The 15,923-nt window shown below is 41.3% G+C and overlaps 1 protein-coding gene across 2 annotated transcripts in view; it reads left to right on the forward strand.

Annotated features, from left to right (window-relative positions):
• The window catches only part of LOC127647894 (retinoic acid-induced protein 1-like), a 79,523-nt gene extending 64,072 nt beyond the window's left edge, over window positions 1–15,451 (forward strand). Inside the window, exons 2-6 of one of the 2 annotated variants that reach the window (XM_052132414.1) lie at window positions 1,452–7,154; window positions 7,736–7,829; window positions 8,264–8,313; window positions 10,410–10,510; window positions 13,979–15,451. In XM_052132414.1, coding sequence (XP_051988374.1) covers window positions 1,470–7,154; window positions 7,736–7,829; window positions 8,264–8,313; window positions 10,410–10,457 — 5,877 coding nt within the window. In that variant the 5' untranslated portion in view covers window positions 1,452–1,469 and the 3' untranslated portion in view covers window positions 10,458–10,510; window positions 13,979–15,451. The remainder of the gene's footprint in view (window positions 1–1,451; window positions 7,155–7,735; window positions 7,830–8,263; window positions 8,314–10,409; window positions 10,511–13,978) is intronic. The other variant, XM_052132415.1, reaches the window with a different exon arrangement.
• Window positions 15,452–15,923: the final 472 nt, after the last annotated feature.

Here is a 15,923-nt window from a genome sequence, read left to right on the forward strand (position 1 = left end):
GTGAAGAGACTTCGTTAGTTGACGAAGGCAACATATCCAGAAAGGTCTAGGCTTAGCCCTGAATATTATCTGACCCTAGAACTGCCTCTGCCTACGAGAACAAATTTGTGTGTTTACAGCGGTAGTTTGCCCAAAACATGAAAATTCTGTCATCATTTATTTATCCTCATGTTGTTCCAAAGACATATTACTTTCTTTCTTCAGTTGAACACAAAAGGAGATGCAATGCAAAATAATAACCTCAATCAGAATTCACTTTCATTACATGGAAAAAGATGTAATGAAAGTGAATAGTGACTGAGACTAACATACTACCTAACATATCCTATTATGTTCCACAGAAGAAGTCATGCAGGCTTGGAACAACATAAGGGTGAAAATTATTAGATCATTTTTGGGTGAAATTTCCTCTGGGTGAACTTTCCTCTGGGTGAACTTTCCTGCTCTCGTAAGATGGGTTCAGCATGTCCATGAACCAAGCACTATTATTTAGTTACAATGATGCTTGGAAGGAAAAGAGTGATCCATCATGTCACTTGCTCACTCTGGCCTGCTTGTACATTTCACCACATAATTTTTAAAAGCTTAAAGAGTAGATTCCGAGTGGTCTTATTTGGGTCATTGTGTAAATAAGCAGAGAATCAAACAAGCACTTCTGAAGCAGGAGTAGATAGTGGGGCCTTCTGAGAGGCTGCTAAGAGGGAAGTATGATGCTTTTGGGCCTGATGGCTTTAGACAGTGTGCTAGTGAGATGAATAATATGCATGTCTGATGGGACTGGGCGGCCATCTCTCGACAGGCCTACAGCACTGGAGTGGAGAAATGGAATCTCCATCTTTGCCCACAAAACACACAATAACTACTTTTTACTCACTACTGAGAGAAGAGTATATTAACCAGAGTATTTTACTGCCAAATGATGATAGATGCAAATAACACAGTGAGAACAACTTTTGATTAACAACAATAACAGCATCTTCTTATAGTACAACATTTAATTTATCACTGGTTTAAATGAATGAAACACAAATGCTTCAATGCTGATTAAATACTTTGTTTGTTGGCATGCATGGTCCTCCTAAGTACATCTTGTGAGACATTCTTGTGTCGTTTACAATATTTAAGCTGGACCTATAAGAGGTATTCACTGTAGAACATACTACCACCAAAAGATGGGTTAGTTTAATCTAAGCTCAGATTCCTAGATTCAATAAACACAAAAATGATTGATTGCAGCAGCAGTAAGTGAGAATTAAATTTTATAGTGCTCATCTGGAGATCTATGATTTGATTTTATGAATGACTGAGTATGTGTGCAATATGATTTGTCTTATTATAAAAACAGCAGTGAATTCAAATTAATTGAATGTGAGAATGATCTCTGATAAGAAAATGAAGGCACTAAGAACACCCTCTCTCTCTCTTTCTATTTTCTTTCTTTCTTTCCAAAGAGCCCCCTAGCTGGAGTCATGCAGTCCTTTAGAGAGCGGAGTGGTTTCCATGGCAACCAGCACTGCTACCAACAGGAACCCCAAGAATTATCACGCCTTGAGAGTTATAGACAACATCACAGCCAGTCCAGACAGGGCTATGAGGCACACTCACTAGCTGCTGTGGGGATGTCAACAGCGGGAGCGAGTCCTAAAGACTGTTATGGGCAGCAGACCTATCCCGTCTACACCAGCAACAGTGCTAATCAGACTAAAAAACCTTACAGAGGAGCTAAAACTCCAAACCAGCACCTGCAGGCTGGCTACAACAATCACATGGGCCCTGGATACTCAGCCCAGTATATGAGTGAAGGTCACTTGCAGCAAAAATGGGATGAGTCCAATCAGTTGACCCAGTTTGAGCAGGACATGGTGGGACGGCTGGAGTCGGGGGTCAGTGGGTCATCTCAGTACCTAGAGCAGAACATGCTAGCTATCTCTCAGAGTCAGTGCCATCTCCCCTCCCAGTCCCCTGCCCCTGCCTATACAAGCCCCCATCAACAGGGCCTCCCACCAAATCCTGCACAGTCTCCTTTAATGTATCCCCAGGGCCACATACATTTCCCTCAGCACTCTCAACCAACTTCCTCCAGCTCTTCATCATCGTATATGGAGAAATGTAATCCAATGCCCCATGGCTACAAAGGCTATGGTATTTCACCTCATGCACAGTATGGAAGACAACACAGTAATCACGGCAGTCTAAAGCAGAGTGGATATAGACCTCAGAATAATTATGGTTACCAGCAGACTCCCTCAAGGTCTGGATTTGAACAGGGCTCCATGCAAGGTATGTCTGGTACACCGGAGAACCTTCAGAAATTTCAGCACTATAATCAGCCTCAGCAAAACTACTGTATAACAGACATTTCTGTAAGGTCTCCAGAACAATACTATCAGACCTGCAGCCCAAGTTCGAGTCAGTCACCTGCCAGGTCTGTGGGAAGATCACCCTCATACACTTCCACACCATCCCCCTTAATGGCAAACCCTGATTCATTCCAATATGGCCAGCCTCCCATCAACCCTGGGGCTTCCACATCCACAAGTCTACAAGAACCAAACATGCTGATGCCCCCTAATACCCACACATCACCCAGTGTGAACCACCAGTCCCAGAGCTATTCTAGCTCCATGAAAGAGCGATTCTCTGAAAAGCTCCTGTCCAACCCAAGTTTGTGGAGCCTCAATGCCCTGACATCTCAGGTTGAAAACATCTCCAACAATGTCCAGCAGCTGCTTCTCTCTGAGGCCCTTATGGCTAGTAAAAAGTCTAGCAAGCGAAACCATCCGAAAAAAGGAGAAGACTATCAAGGCCAGTTAAAGAGTATGGAAGATTCATCTTGTCCTGATAACCAACATGGTCCTCCTCCATCTGATGCTTACATCATTCCCAGGTCTATGACAGCAGAACTGCAGGAGGGAGGATACTCCAGCAGTACTGAGGACCAGATGGACAGGAGCTATTACTATTTTGGTCAGGACAAAGGTCAAGCACACACCCATACCCACACACACTCGCGGCTCAGCCTCGATGCAGTGTCTTCCTGCACTGTAAACTCAGCAGATGATATGTCTGTCAGGTCAGGTGACTCAGTTCGAAGTCTACAGAGTGTAGCCTCTGATGACAATATCAATTGTGACCCCAGAGTACAGAGAGAAATGACTGGAGAGGAACCCAACAGCTCTCTCATGTGTATTAGAGATGAGAAGTCTCCCATGTGTGTAACAGCCCAAAGTCCTATAAAGCAGGAGAGTAATTCACCACCAGACATAAAGCGTTCAGAAAGTACTCTAAAAGAGAACTTTGAGGAGTCAGCATGGACTGAGAGGATGGCTGATGAGGAGGATATTGAACGAAGAAAGCATGAGTGCAAAGGAAAGGTCATTGAGAAGCCACAGAAGTGGTTGGAGGATGAGAAAAGTCCTTCTCTTTTTCATAAAATAAATAAAGCAGCATTAGAAGAAGGTTACTCATATGAAACAGAAGTCTACCAAGGGCTGCAAAACAAATATTATTCAGATAAAGGAGACTCAACAGACATGGACTGTTTACCAGACCTTAATCACAAAGGAAATGAAGGCACAGAAATAAAGTTTAAGAATTTCAAATCAGAGCCACAGCCCAATGTTGAATCTCATGGAAAAATATCAACAGGCAGTTCAGGCACTGATCTGTATTTGCCAGAGAAAGAAGAAAACTCAAAGGATGAGAATTCAGTAGAGAGCATTATAAGCACAGAGGAACCAATGAACACCCTGGAGGAGCAAAAGTCTTTCTCCCATAATTCTACTGAGGTGAGAGATGAGAAGGAGAGTCTTACAACCTCAGTGGAGGACATTAATAATAAAGAAACACCACAGGAGTCCTTTGCAGTATTGTGCAGTACATTTGAAGAGACGGAAAATGTGCCCCAAGCCAACATTGAAACTGCAGAAAGCTTTGCCCAGGACACACCATACAGAGGCAGTGAAAAGAGGTCAGCCTTATGTGACATTGCACCTCATCCTCACACTGCCATGAGTGGCTTCTCAACTCTCAATGAGAAAATAACACCTCTGGCTCAGGCTAGAGAACATCACATTGATCGCAGTGATGCAAAGGTACTGGAGCCTGACTCTCCTCAATTGCCAGGCAAGTCAATACTGCATTCATCACCATCCTGGGCTGACACCCCACCCTCCCCCAAGAAAGGGGATGAGGACATGGAACTGGGTATAAGCTGTCCCAGCGCAGTGACTCCCTCAGCAAAACCAGGGCCATTGGCCCCATCTGCACATACAAGAATGTTTGGTAAGAAGCATGCACGGGGCCGGAGGAGACTAATGAATTCAAGCGTAGGGATCAGAACACAGCTAAGTGTGGAAGGAGACAAATCAACACCTTCTGCCCAAAGTTTGCTCTCCAGCAAAAGCATGCTTATTCATGATCCGATGGAAACTGCCCACCAGGATATTAGCAGTCAAACACAAAAACTTTTGGCAGACAGTTTGCCATCACGGATGTGCACTCGTTCTTATGTTTCACAAAGCAACCCAAAGGTTTGCCCTCAAGAGAGAAGAAAACCAGGTCCAAAGCAAGGTTTAAAACTAGTTATGAAGCCAGGTCCAAAATCTGGTCCAAATTCTGATTTAAAACCAGGTCCAAAACCTGGTCTAAAACCTGGACCAAAACCTAGTCCAAAATCTAGTGCTAAAACTGGTCCAAAACCAGGTCCAAAATCTGAAGCTATGCCTAATGTAAAGCCTGATCCTAAACTAGGTTCAAAAAACACAGGGTCTACAGAAGGTACAAAGACTGGTTTACGGCCTGGCTCTAAAACTGGTCCAAAATCAGGGTCTAAACTAGGTTCATATAATCTTCCAAATCCAAGTCAAATTACTACAGAATCAAAACCAACTGAGCGGCCAAAGTCTAAAGGCCCTGGTCGACCAAAAGGCCTCTCCTCTAAGATCAAATCAAGAAAACAAAATACACATTTTCAGATTACAACAGACCATACCAAGGACACAAGCTCTACAAGCAAATTTATTCAGCGAGATGTGACTACAGATTTAACTCTGGACAAATTTGTTGGGGTTGTGAACACCTCTATGGATGAAACCACTTTGGAATCTGCTCAAGATAGTACTTGTGTAAATTCTTTAGTAAAAAGTCAAAAGTCAATGGTGCTGAGATCACGGAAACAAACAAAGGAAAAATTGACTGAAGAAAAAGAGAAAGAGAGTGATAAATCTACAGAGACACCATCAAAAAAACTCACAGGAACACAATTGCAGGACGTTACTGTAATTACTGAATTACTTGAGGAGGATGTCTCTACAGACTCACTCCAACAACCAAATGAAGACATAGTTTCCATCAAAAGAAAATCTAGTTTACACTCTTCAGAACACCCAAAAAGAAAGAGAGGTGTGAAAGCAAGCCAAACGAAGACACGGGGACCTCCATTAGAAACGGTCATGGAAGTCTGCATTCCAAAGGGAAAGTGGAAGAGAGGGCAGCATTTGCTTACAGAATCTTTCAGCAGCAATGTAATAACAGATAACCCTCCTACTGATAGCATTGGTGACATGCCTCCTGTGCCTCCTCAGTGTCCCACTAAAACAAAATATTTGCCTCCTCGGAAAGGCAGGGGACTTAAATATGAGGCAATGGTTCAGAAAATCACATCCCCAGGATCCAAAAAGCAACCTCTAAATATCCAACCAGATGTTGTGCCAGAAGAATCAACATCAAAACTAGCACCACAGGAACCAGAGCAAAGGGAGACAATGAATGCCCCAGAGGTGGCACACGAGGAGGACGATAGCACAATGAGTACACAAGAGGTCAAAACTACAGCAGTAATTCAAACTCCAAGGAAGAAGAGGAGAAAGTGGGCCACTGTAGAGAGCTACGATATACCAGAGGTAGCTTTGGAAGCTGGGAGCCTTGTTATCAACACACCAAGGCTAGCCAAACAGAGAGCTATTAAAAACAACCACGAGATGCATCTGAAGCAACGAAAGAGGAGAAGAAAAGGCATTGAACCAGCAGAAAGCATTCCCAAAGTGGAGCAACAGCAGCCTGTACAGCCTGATATTCCACTCCCATCTCCACCATCATCTTCTTTGCCAGAAACAGGTGAACAGACACAGTATGATAAGCCACTAACAGAACTGTGCCCACCAGTAATAAAAGCCAAAAGAAGCAGGTGGCCATCATTCAAAAAGAAACAGGAGGAAGCCTCAAGTCAAACAGCAGATGACAAAATACAGGAGAAAAGAAAGGCTGAACCTAAGAAAAAGATTCAAATGAATTTTAATGTCCTCAAAGTTGTAGTGAAGAGACCTAAACTGAAGAGGAAACGTACTAAGGATTTCTCTCCAACAGTGAAGGGAACATTATCAGACTTATATCCATTGCAGAGTGATGGCAAATGTTCTTTCAGACCATATGTACACATTGACAGCTCTTTGGAGCCAACGTCCCTTTGTACCATCATCAACAGGCCTGAGGAAGAGCATCTGCTCACCCAGGCAAGAAAAAAGTGTGCCGCTGAAATAAAAAATCTAGTCACAGTTACCGAGGCAATATCAAACACCTCAGTAATGCTCCAGGGGCCCTTAGTTAACAAAAGCCTAATTGACAGGTGTCTAATGTGCTGCTTGTGTGGAAAGCCGTCAAATTACAGAGAGCTTGGGGACTTGTGCGGTCCCTATTATCTCGAGGATGGCGTACCGCGGAAAATGCTGTCTTTAACACACAGAAGTGATTTTGTGCAAAGCAGCAACATTGCAAAAGAGACAGAAGCTAGCTCCAGCATAGAGCACATAAACTCACAGAGTGCATCTGAGAAGGATGCACATCAGGAGGGGATGAATGAAGGATGTACCAGGTATTCCAGGAGGGGGAAAAGGGCAATTAGGGGACAGTTAAGAACCCGCCCCACCTTGTGCAGGAGATTCAAAAGACTGCTGCTGTTGCAGAGCAGAATTAGTGGACCTGCTCCCTCTGATGGTGAGGAGAAGAGTAAAACAACTCTGCAGAGATTGCAGGTGGAGGCAGAGGCTAAAGAGCACTGGGCTCATGAAGCTTGTACTGTCTGGACGAAAGGCATCATCCTGGTAGCAGGAAAACTTTATGGGCTGAAAGAGGCTGCTCAGAGCGCTGCACATGCAGTAAGTGTCTCATTAAACACAATCCAGTAACCATTTCCTACATTGTAAACAAAGAGCCAACAGCAGAGCCATGTTTGTAATAGCATACTCAGATGTGCAATACACATCCCAAAATGCAATGTGGTTGTATCAAACATCATTTTCCCACCTCTGGACACATTATTTGTTGGACTGCCAACATACATTTAACTGTATTTACTTATGAGGTGATTACTGGTTGACAATCGCTGAATGAAACATGCAAAGTAGTAAGATCATGAAAACAATGCAGCACCCGTCTGTGTGAAACATTGCGTTGAATACTTCTAAGCACTAAACTAGTATTCCATTCCAAACATAGCCAATGCTTCCAAAATACTGATAGTATAACCAAAACGTGAGAACCGAACTGCTTTGATGTTATATTATATTATATTATCAACTGATTATAATTGCATACAAATGAAAATGGCTGTGAACTGGCTTTGAATGTAGTTAGTCAAGAACTGTCTTAGCTCACATCAGCAACTGGTGGAGGCTCAAGGGAATGAAGGAGTCACTGTTTCAGAGAGATACTCCTCAAGGTCTCTGTCTCATCACAGAACTGCTCCAGGTGCCAGAGTGAGGGAGCTTCCATCTGCTGCAGCTGGAAGAGCTGCACCGAGAGTTACCATTATGTCTGCGCCAAAGAGATGGGTAAGAGTTCTGACACTTAGAGGTGTGATGTGTGTATGGTCCATTATTGACTGTCTATCTAATGGCTCCATTCATGGAACTCTGTATAGGAACAAAGCACATTAAGCAGACATACAGTTTATGATTACTAGGTCCTCGCTAATCTAGCTCTACTATAGAACCAATGACTGCCCACTTTACCTCAAAGGGTCATCTGATCAACAACATTTCTCAGTAATTTCCAGATCCCCCAATTGTTCTGTGTCTTTCAATGTCCTGTCACACAAAAGGCAAAAATTCCTTTAGAATAAAAAAAAACTTTTCATCATAGAAATTGGTAGTCATGCCACTAGATATGGAACAAGAGGGCAAGCTACAGTATTTCAATCTCTTGCCGTGCATTTTCCGGGACACTCTCTCTCACACACATTCACTCCTCTCTTTTTCTTAAACAGGTTGCACGTTTCAAGAAGAGACCTTCTCAGTTAGGTGTCCTAAACACAAGGTAAGCACTAGAATTGGTTTTGCACTCAGCAAAGGACATCTGATCTAAAAGACACCGCTACTATAACATGCATGTCAGTGTCCTTGTAATATTCTACCACCTCCCTAACAACAACAAGGAGTGAAGCTAGACACTAGAGCACAGTTCCACATCAGCACCATCTCTCCAGGCAACAGACAAGCCCACAGCATATCTCACCCTTATCTGTATGCTATTGACTGGGCAGCTCTGCACTGACAGCTCAAGTTAGTTAAGAGATGTTAATTAGACATTCTAGGTTCTCAAGTCTCCTTGTATTCCTCTAGGTGTCAAACTGTAAAGAAAAGAAAAGATAAAAGATGTTTTGAGGTGGTGCCTGATTATTGTGTGAAATCTCCATGTTTTCAGTTAAGGTCTTGGATCTTGCTTGAAGCACAATAACAATATTTCACTGCTAAATTCAAATCTCATATTGATATTTTGCCTAAACGTTCTGTTAAACTTGTAGAGTCTACTGCAGTATTTCAAACAACATTTGTGCTTGCTTAGGTCAAAGTCAATGCCACAATACAAGAGTGTTGTGAGTGGTTGCCAGGGTATTGCTATGCGGTTGCTAAGGTGTTCTGTATGGTTGCTAGAGGCATTGCTATGTGTTGTTTACTAGTGTTCTGGGTCATTGGCAAGTGGTTGCTTAATGGCCCAAGTCAAAAGATCCCTGCCTTTATGATATGCTGGTCCCTAGATATCACTATGTCTATGGGATTTATTTTCTTTTTCTTTTGGCTGTTTTATAGTTTACCAGGTAAAAATCATCAACAAGCATGGTTCAAGATGAGTTAAACACTTAGTGTTATAATATTTAACACTAAAGTTAATCTACTCAATGAAATAAAGATAAACTCCACAAAAGTAATAGAATTAGGACTGACAATAGATTACAATTTTTCATAAAATTAATTCCATAATATGCAGATTAACTGATCTAATTAATCACTGTGACGTGGAGGAGGGCGTGGCTGGTACGCGATGGAGCACGATTCATATTAAGTTCATTTATATCATTAAAGTTTATGTTTACTGTTCAGCTGGTTCCCGTCTCCTCCTTGCCCGTCCTGATACTGTTACAGTGGTGCTGAAACCTGGGAAGGGGAGGCGTGAGCTGGCGTCCACCAGAGGGCGGAGGAGCGGTTGAGGATCAGGCGACAGCGTGTCCGGGAGCTGGCAAATAAGTTCCTCTCTCTCTCCTCTCTCTCTCTGTGCATCTCCGCTCGCCCTTTCCCTCTCCCCACGCATCCCCTCATCTCTCCCCCCAGGTTCATAGGAGGAGGGTTGGGCCATCGGCTGACGGAACAGCCGGAAGGGCAGTGGGTGGCGCCCCAACACCGAATGGGGCGGGGGAGGAGTGTGACGAGGAGTAGGGCGTGGCCGGGCCAGTGATTGAGCACGGCCAGTGCTGAATCAGCTGATCAGCGGGAGAGCGAGATAAGGGGCAGATGGAGACACCGGTTCGAGAGAGAAAGACACACATGGCCGCGTTGCAAGTGTGTCGGTGTCCTTATGTTCTATGTTGTTTTTAAATTCATTTATATAATTAAAGTTTATGTTTACTGTTCAGCCGGTTCCTGCCTCCTCCTTGCCTGTCCTTATACTGTTACAATCACATATATCAATATTTGCCAAAAAAGGCTTCAAATGACAATAATTCAACATGTATGAAATATTACATTTAAATAGTTATAAATATAATATAGGCTATTAAATATAATAATTAGGCTTTAATAGGCCTAATTATAATTCAATATTATTGAACATAACCCAATTGTTGGCCTACAGTTCACAGCAATCAATTTTGTTATTGAATTCGCCAGTCTGCCCGAGAAAGACTTATTATAAGACTTTAATAAATCTGCGTCTATGTATACATATTAGCGTTGAATAAACACAGTGTTTTTTTAGTACTCAATTACAAGTTAAAACATAGTTTGTAACTTAGAATAACACGTTACTAATACCTCTGCATTCGGAGTTGCACTCCGGTCTAGCTGTGTTTAAATGTAAGATTGCATCCTCATCTTGTGCTGTCTGATATCAGTAAGTGTGGTTTGTTGTCTGTTCAGCTGCACATTGCCTGTACAACTGGAGTTGTGCTTACTGCCCCCTGCTGATTGGAACCTGCAAAAACATAAAGGTGGTACTTCAAGCTTGGAATTCTCTGGTGGTAGGAATATTCCTTAATAAATTACCTTTATTTATATTCCTTATAAAACAATAACTCTATAAGAACACTGGCTAATGTGAAATACTTAGGGGTTAATGGTTTCCTAACCCTATATATGAGTAAAAGCATTAGTGATTCTTGCCTTCATTAATACTAGGAATTTCTAGATGCCGAGAATGTTTTACCAATATGTTTCACCACATAGCCTGTGCACACCACCACCTACAGGTAATCTGCGAACTACAGCTGAGGAAGGTAATGGAGAGGGAGAGAGGTAGAAACCAAGCAAGAAAGATCCAGAAAATGGGCTTGACACAGAAAGAGAACAAGAAATTATATTCAGCATTAGCTGCTGCTTCTCAGAGACAAAAACTTGGCGAAAGATCAAAACATCCCACCCTTCTCTCACCATCTCTTCCACCTCCCTTCCTCTCTCCCCCTCCCACGACAAAGGCAGAAGAGAGCAGAATGAGATGGAGAATGAGACAGACAAACAGAGCAAAGAAGAAAGTTCAGAACAGCAGGGGGATCTAAAGGCTTTGGGGATGCCAATTTGCCACTTTAATGAAAGCGAGCTGTAGAGACACCACCCCCGTCCAGGTCTCCCAAGAAATCTCCTCCTCTTCTTCATCTTCCTCATGCGCACTCAGTGGCGAGCCTTTTTTAGTTCAGCTTCAGGTCAGGGCGAATGGGGGCGGCGCAGCAGGCAAGGCGATTTTTTTTTGGGGGGTCTGTTTTTCTTCTGTTCCTGGATGTGTGGGAATACAAGAAAAACTAGATTTGCATCTCCTGAAGAATATAGCAATGCCTAAACTGAATGTTTGAGGAATATCAAATCAGTGCTGCCTTGCAAGAACTGTATCAAGGCCTGCTGTCTCGATGAGAGAGAGAGAGAATGGCCCGAGAACAGAGCAGGGAGAGAAAACGAGTGCAAAGGCAAGAAAGGCTGCTGCTAAAGATATGCAATTCGAAAAAAGAAAAGCCTCCATCGAAGTGCAATTAGGAGCGGTCCTGCTGCGTGTTTGAGAGAGCGGGTCGGCTGCCGATCCCTGCTCGATGCGGCTTTCATATGTCCGCAGCGATGACTGCTCCAGCACAGGCAATTAATGCTAGTGATGCAGAGTGCCACACACAAAAACACAGTGCTGCGCAGCCCTGCAGCCGCATATGCAACACACGTGTCATGCACATGCATGCACATTGATAGGCTCGTTTGAGATGAGCAAGTTCTGCACAGAACCAATCACCAATGATCACCGGCAGGTGCATGCTGGTTAGAAATCTGTCCGACTTGCTGTGATGTCATGATGACGCATGTCGAAAAACGACTTGATGACGACAGCTTAAAGCTCATTGGCTTAAACAACCGTGAGGTTTTGTTCTCTACTAAATGTTCGATTTGTGTGTGAATATTCCCAACACTCCAACAGTGTGATCTCTGTATGGGATAAGTGATTGTTATCAAAAACAAACAAAAAAACACATGTCCTTATTAAACAAAAAATGGATGGGTTAATAACAGGTACATTGGGCAACTTGTTCATCGTATTCATTTTCATTTAAAAGCAACAGAATTTAAATTACATCCACTTTATCAGCAACAAAGCACATGAATGCGAATCATGCAACATCTGCATCTGATCTAGTAGGTGGCTGATCAATACAAATTGTTATATTTTTTAACCCTCTTTTGATGGTTTGAATTGTGATATTACCGTACAGATTTCTGTTATTGTATCAAACAGAATGTTTTAGAGTGAGACGAGTGAACTTAAACCACAAAACATCATTGAATTCATCAAACGGGCTACAATGCTGTTTATGATGTCGTTTTCCCGCCCAAAATGATGTTACTTTCTGGAGGATAATGTCATTATGGCGCTAGCTTTTTTAAAAGAGATATTACAAGACTGCCATGATGGAAAATAGAAAACTTTGGAAAAACTAAAGATTTTAATTAGAGAATGGAAAAAAATTAAGAAACATATGAAATGTCTTAGTAACTTAGCATTGTTTTATTGTAAAAATTTGCATAGAGCCATTGGTAATGGGGAAATATTGCAATATCCACTGAAATTATTGAATGTTTTCCATTCACTCATTTGAAGGGGTTTTTTACAAACAAAAAAAAATGGTGCCAGTCCTTAAAAGTTCAAATACACTGTTTCAAGTATAGCCATTAGATGCACTTGATTGTAGTGTGATAAATCAGTTAAAGTTATATCCAATAATGCAACTTCATTGCCATGACAACCTAACATGGTAAACCCCCACTAAATTCATGTAGAACAGAGATTTATTACTCTAAAATCACACATAGTGTTTACGTCTTGTGGCTATACTTTTGAAACAGTGAGTATTTAAATGTTTACAGATTGGCCCCCATTCACTTCCACTGCAAGTGCTTCACTGGGACTAGTTGCAAGTAATTTCTCCAGTAACCAACATCATGCTGCAGATGCAGCCTAACTGAACTCTAAAGATTCCTTTAAAGAATGACCCAAAATTGAAAATTCTCTCATTATTCATGATATCCCAGGTGTGTATGACTTTCTTTCTTCACCAGAACACATTTGAAGAAAAATAGAAACATTTCTCAGCTCAATAGGTCTTTAAAATGCAAGTGAGTGGAGATTTCTCTTTTGAAGCTCAAAAAAAATATCAGAGACAGTCAGCATAAACGTCATCCATACGACTCCAACAGTTAATGTCTTCTAAAGTGACACAATGACTTTTGGTGTGAAAAAGATAAATATTGAAGTACTTTTAACTCTAAGTCATGCTTCCGTTCTTCAGTTGTACACGCGTGTCGTAATGGCATTGGCATTTGAAACGCGAGAACTGACGTGTGTCACAGCTGGAAGAGCAGTGCTGTTTACAACTGAGGAGGAATGCTGAACGGTAGCTTGGTTGGTTTTGGTTTAGATCTGTATTTGTCTGTTTCTTTACTCACAATGGTGCATTTGTGTGCTGATCCTAGATGTCTCAACCGAGGAGAGAACGTGAGATTACGTTACACGAGAGGCCGCTTGGATTCCACCCTCTCGTGAAGCTTATCGGTAGAGTTCAAAAGTACTTAAATATTGATGTTTTTCACACCAAAAGCGTTCATAACACTTTGGAAGACATGAATTTAACCATTGGAGTCGTATGGATGGTGTTTATGCTGACTCTCTGTAATTTTTGGAGCTTCAAAAGAGAAATCTCCATTCACTTGCATTTTAAGGACCGGCTGAGCAAAGATATTATTCAGTTTTTCTTCAAATGTGTTCTGGTGAAGAAAGAAGGTCATACACGGTCTGAGATATCATGAGGGTGAGTAAATAATGAGATATCAATTATCCCTTTAATTGTTATATTGTGATAAAATACTGACTAATATGATTTCCAAGTATGTTGGGGGCATGAAAATGTGGGAATATTTCAGGGAGCCTAAATTCACTATTATGCAACGGATCTATTTTTCAGGCAATGTAAAATGCCGGTGAATGAGGACTGGTGAAAACAGAAATGCAAAAAGGACAGACGTCTACCTGCGTGCTGCAAGTTGCTTTGGACACCTGAGACAGAGGAATAAATTGGTACTGTAGCAATACTGACCATTTCTCAATCCACCCGGACTGGTCTAAACACAACACCCTTCATAACAAAATACTGAAAATGGGAAAGACACTTTTGTTTTGAATCCAAATGTGCCATTCTTCCATTTTTTCTGTAATCTGGAGCGGATGTTATCAGTCGAGGACACCTGGTGGCAGATTTGGATGGCTGCCGCGAGCACTGGCTGGCACAGTCATATTCCCACTGTTGAAGGGGATTGAAATTTGAAGATGTCATGCATCATACACTCAATGGATGTATTTCAATGAACACTTACATGCTACTAAGAGGAAAAAAAATGAAATCGTACATGTTGTGCTTTACAGGTCTAAATATTCTGATATCATGGAAAAAATTATACAAAAGCATTATTTTGATATACCGCTAATCCAGGATGTGGGATTATTTTGATGTGCATTTGAAGACAAAACAGCACCACTGAAATGTTCAAGTGTGTTTGGAGAAAAAATATCCTGCACTTATATTGCGTGTATAAGCTGTTCGGCATTAAAGGCATAGTCTCCCCAAAAATTACAATCCTGTCATCGTTTACTCACTCTCATCTCCTTCAAAACCCATATGACTTGCTGTCTTTAGTGGAACACACAAAAAAGGATTTACTGTATCTTCAGATTAAAAGACTCATGATGCACAATTTTGGAATGTTCGCATGCGCTAATGAGATTTTAGAGCTACGGCGCAAGGGAAGATTTTAAGCAAATAAAGGCTTAAATTTCAGTTTGATTCTCAAATAAAGCTATCGTATGGCTTCAGAAGGCTGGAATATAGCGCACAAATCTTATGGACTACTTTTATGTTGCTTTTTCTTTCTTTTTTTTTTTCATTTTGGAGCCTGTCAGTCTCAGTCCCTATTCGGTTTCATTGTGTTTCACTCCACGAAAGAAAGTCATGCAGGTTTTGAATGACACGATGTTGAATAAATAATGACAGAATTGTCTTTTTTTTCTTTTTCGTGAACTGTGACATTATGATAGCCTCAATTACTGAAGAAGACTGACACATTTTTAATTTATGTTCATTTAATGGTGAAATGATGCAGAAGACGACATTGAAAACTTCATAGTAATTTAATCAGAGATGTAAATGTAACTAACATACTATAGACTTCACTCCACTGCAGTATTACAGGTAAGAGCGCACATGGAGATGACAGAACCGTCGCGTAATTATTTGATTCCTAATTCTAAGTAACTGTGTATATAAGTATTTGATGCTGTTTAAATGTAAGATGTGATGTACTATTATAATTGTGTATAGTATTTCTTAGAGATGTTTATTTTCTATAAAACAAATATGTTATTGCTTACAAAAGTTATTAAACTGATGAACTCAAATGACATTTTTGGAATTGTATTTGTCCACCATGCCCGCAATGCAATGTTCCTGATATTTTGGAGATGTTTTGATTTCTTCTTTTTAAATGTAAAGCTGCAGTGAAATATAATAGATTTGTGAACGCAAATAGCTGTCTTTAAATTGAAGAACAAAATTACATTTTGTTTACTTTTGGAACTCAAAGTAATTCAGAGCCATTGTTCCTGAAGATGTCTCTGTATTGCAGCCAGTGGTCCGAAATTACATCAGGAGGCATAGAGAAACAGATCTACACCCAATTACCTTCTTTTTTAATTATTATTTAATAAAAAATAAAAAAAGTATTAATTTTATCCCCTTTACTCCCAATTTGGAATGCCAAATTACCTTAATAGGTCCTTGTGGTGGTGCGGTTACTCACCTCAATCCGGATGGCAGAGTTCAAGTCTCAGTTGCCTCCACTTCTGAGACAGTCAAT

Source organism: Xyrauchen texanus, chromosome 8 (genome assembly GCF_025860055.1).
Source record: "Xyrauchen texanus isolate HMW12.3.18 chromosome 8, RBS_HiC_50CHRs, whole genome shotgun sequence".
Lineage (NCBI taxonomy): Eukaryota > Metazoa > Chordata > Actinopteri > Cypriniformes > Catostomidae > Xyrauchen > Xyrauchen texanus.